At 70.3% G+C, this 397-nt stretch overlaps 1 protein-coding gene across 1 annotated transcript in view; it reads right to left on the bottom strand.

The window, feature by feature from the left end:
- C1QL3 (complement component 1, q subcomponent-like 3) overlaps window positions 1–391 on the bottom strand; it is a 9,273-nt gene extending 8,882 nt beyond the window's left edge. The window contains exon 1 of the mRNA XM_011963913.1: window positions 4–391. Within this exon, the coding sequence (XP_011819303.1) occupies window positions 4–216 (213 nt within the window). The 5' untranslated portion in view covers window positions 217–391. The remainder of the gene's footprint in view (window positions 1–3) is intronic.
- Between the last annotated feature and the right edge of the window lie 6 nt (window positions 392–397).

Here is a 397-nt window from a genome sequence, read left to right as displayed (position 1 = left end):
CGCCTTCCCGGGTCGGCCGGCCTCGCCTTTGGGGCCCTGGATGAAGGTGGGCAGGGACTGCATGAGGCCGCGGTCGGGCGTGGCAGCGGTGCTGGGCGCCTTGGTGCCCCCGTAGGGGTCGCAGACCATGCGGCAGGTGCCCAGCATCTCGTAGTGCGCCGACGTGCCGGCCGAGCTCACCAGCACCGGGATGAGGATCACCAGCAGCAGCACCATCACCACCCCCAGCGCCCCGGCAGCGATCAGGCGCCTCCTGCTGCCCACCAGCCGGCTCAGCGCGGGGCGATCCTCTTGTCTGCTTTTGGACAGAATTTTGAAGGTTGGGCGGGGACCTCTTCAGAGCCGAAAACAACCCCCTGCGAACCCCAACTCCCCTGGGCGGGCGCGCGCCGGCCGC

This window comes from Colobus angolensis, unplaced genomic scaffold (genome assembly GCF_000951035.1).
Source record: "Colobus angolensis palliatus isolate OR3802 unplaced genomic scaffold, Cang.pa_1.0 Scaffold63, whole genome shotgun sequence".
Taxonomy (NCBI): Eukaryota; Metazoa; Chordata; class Mammalia; order Primates; family Cercopithecidae; genus Colobus; species Colobus angolensis.
This window is presented reverse-complemented; position numbering and strand designations above follow the sequence as displayed.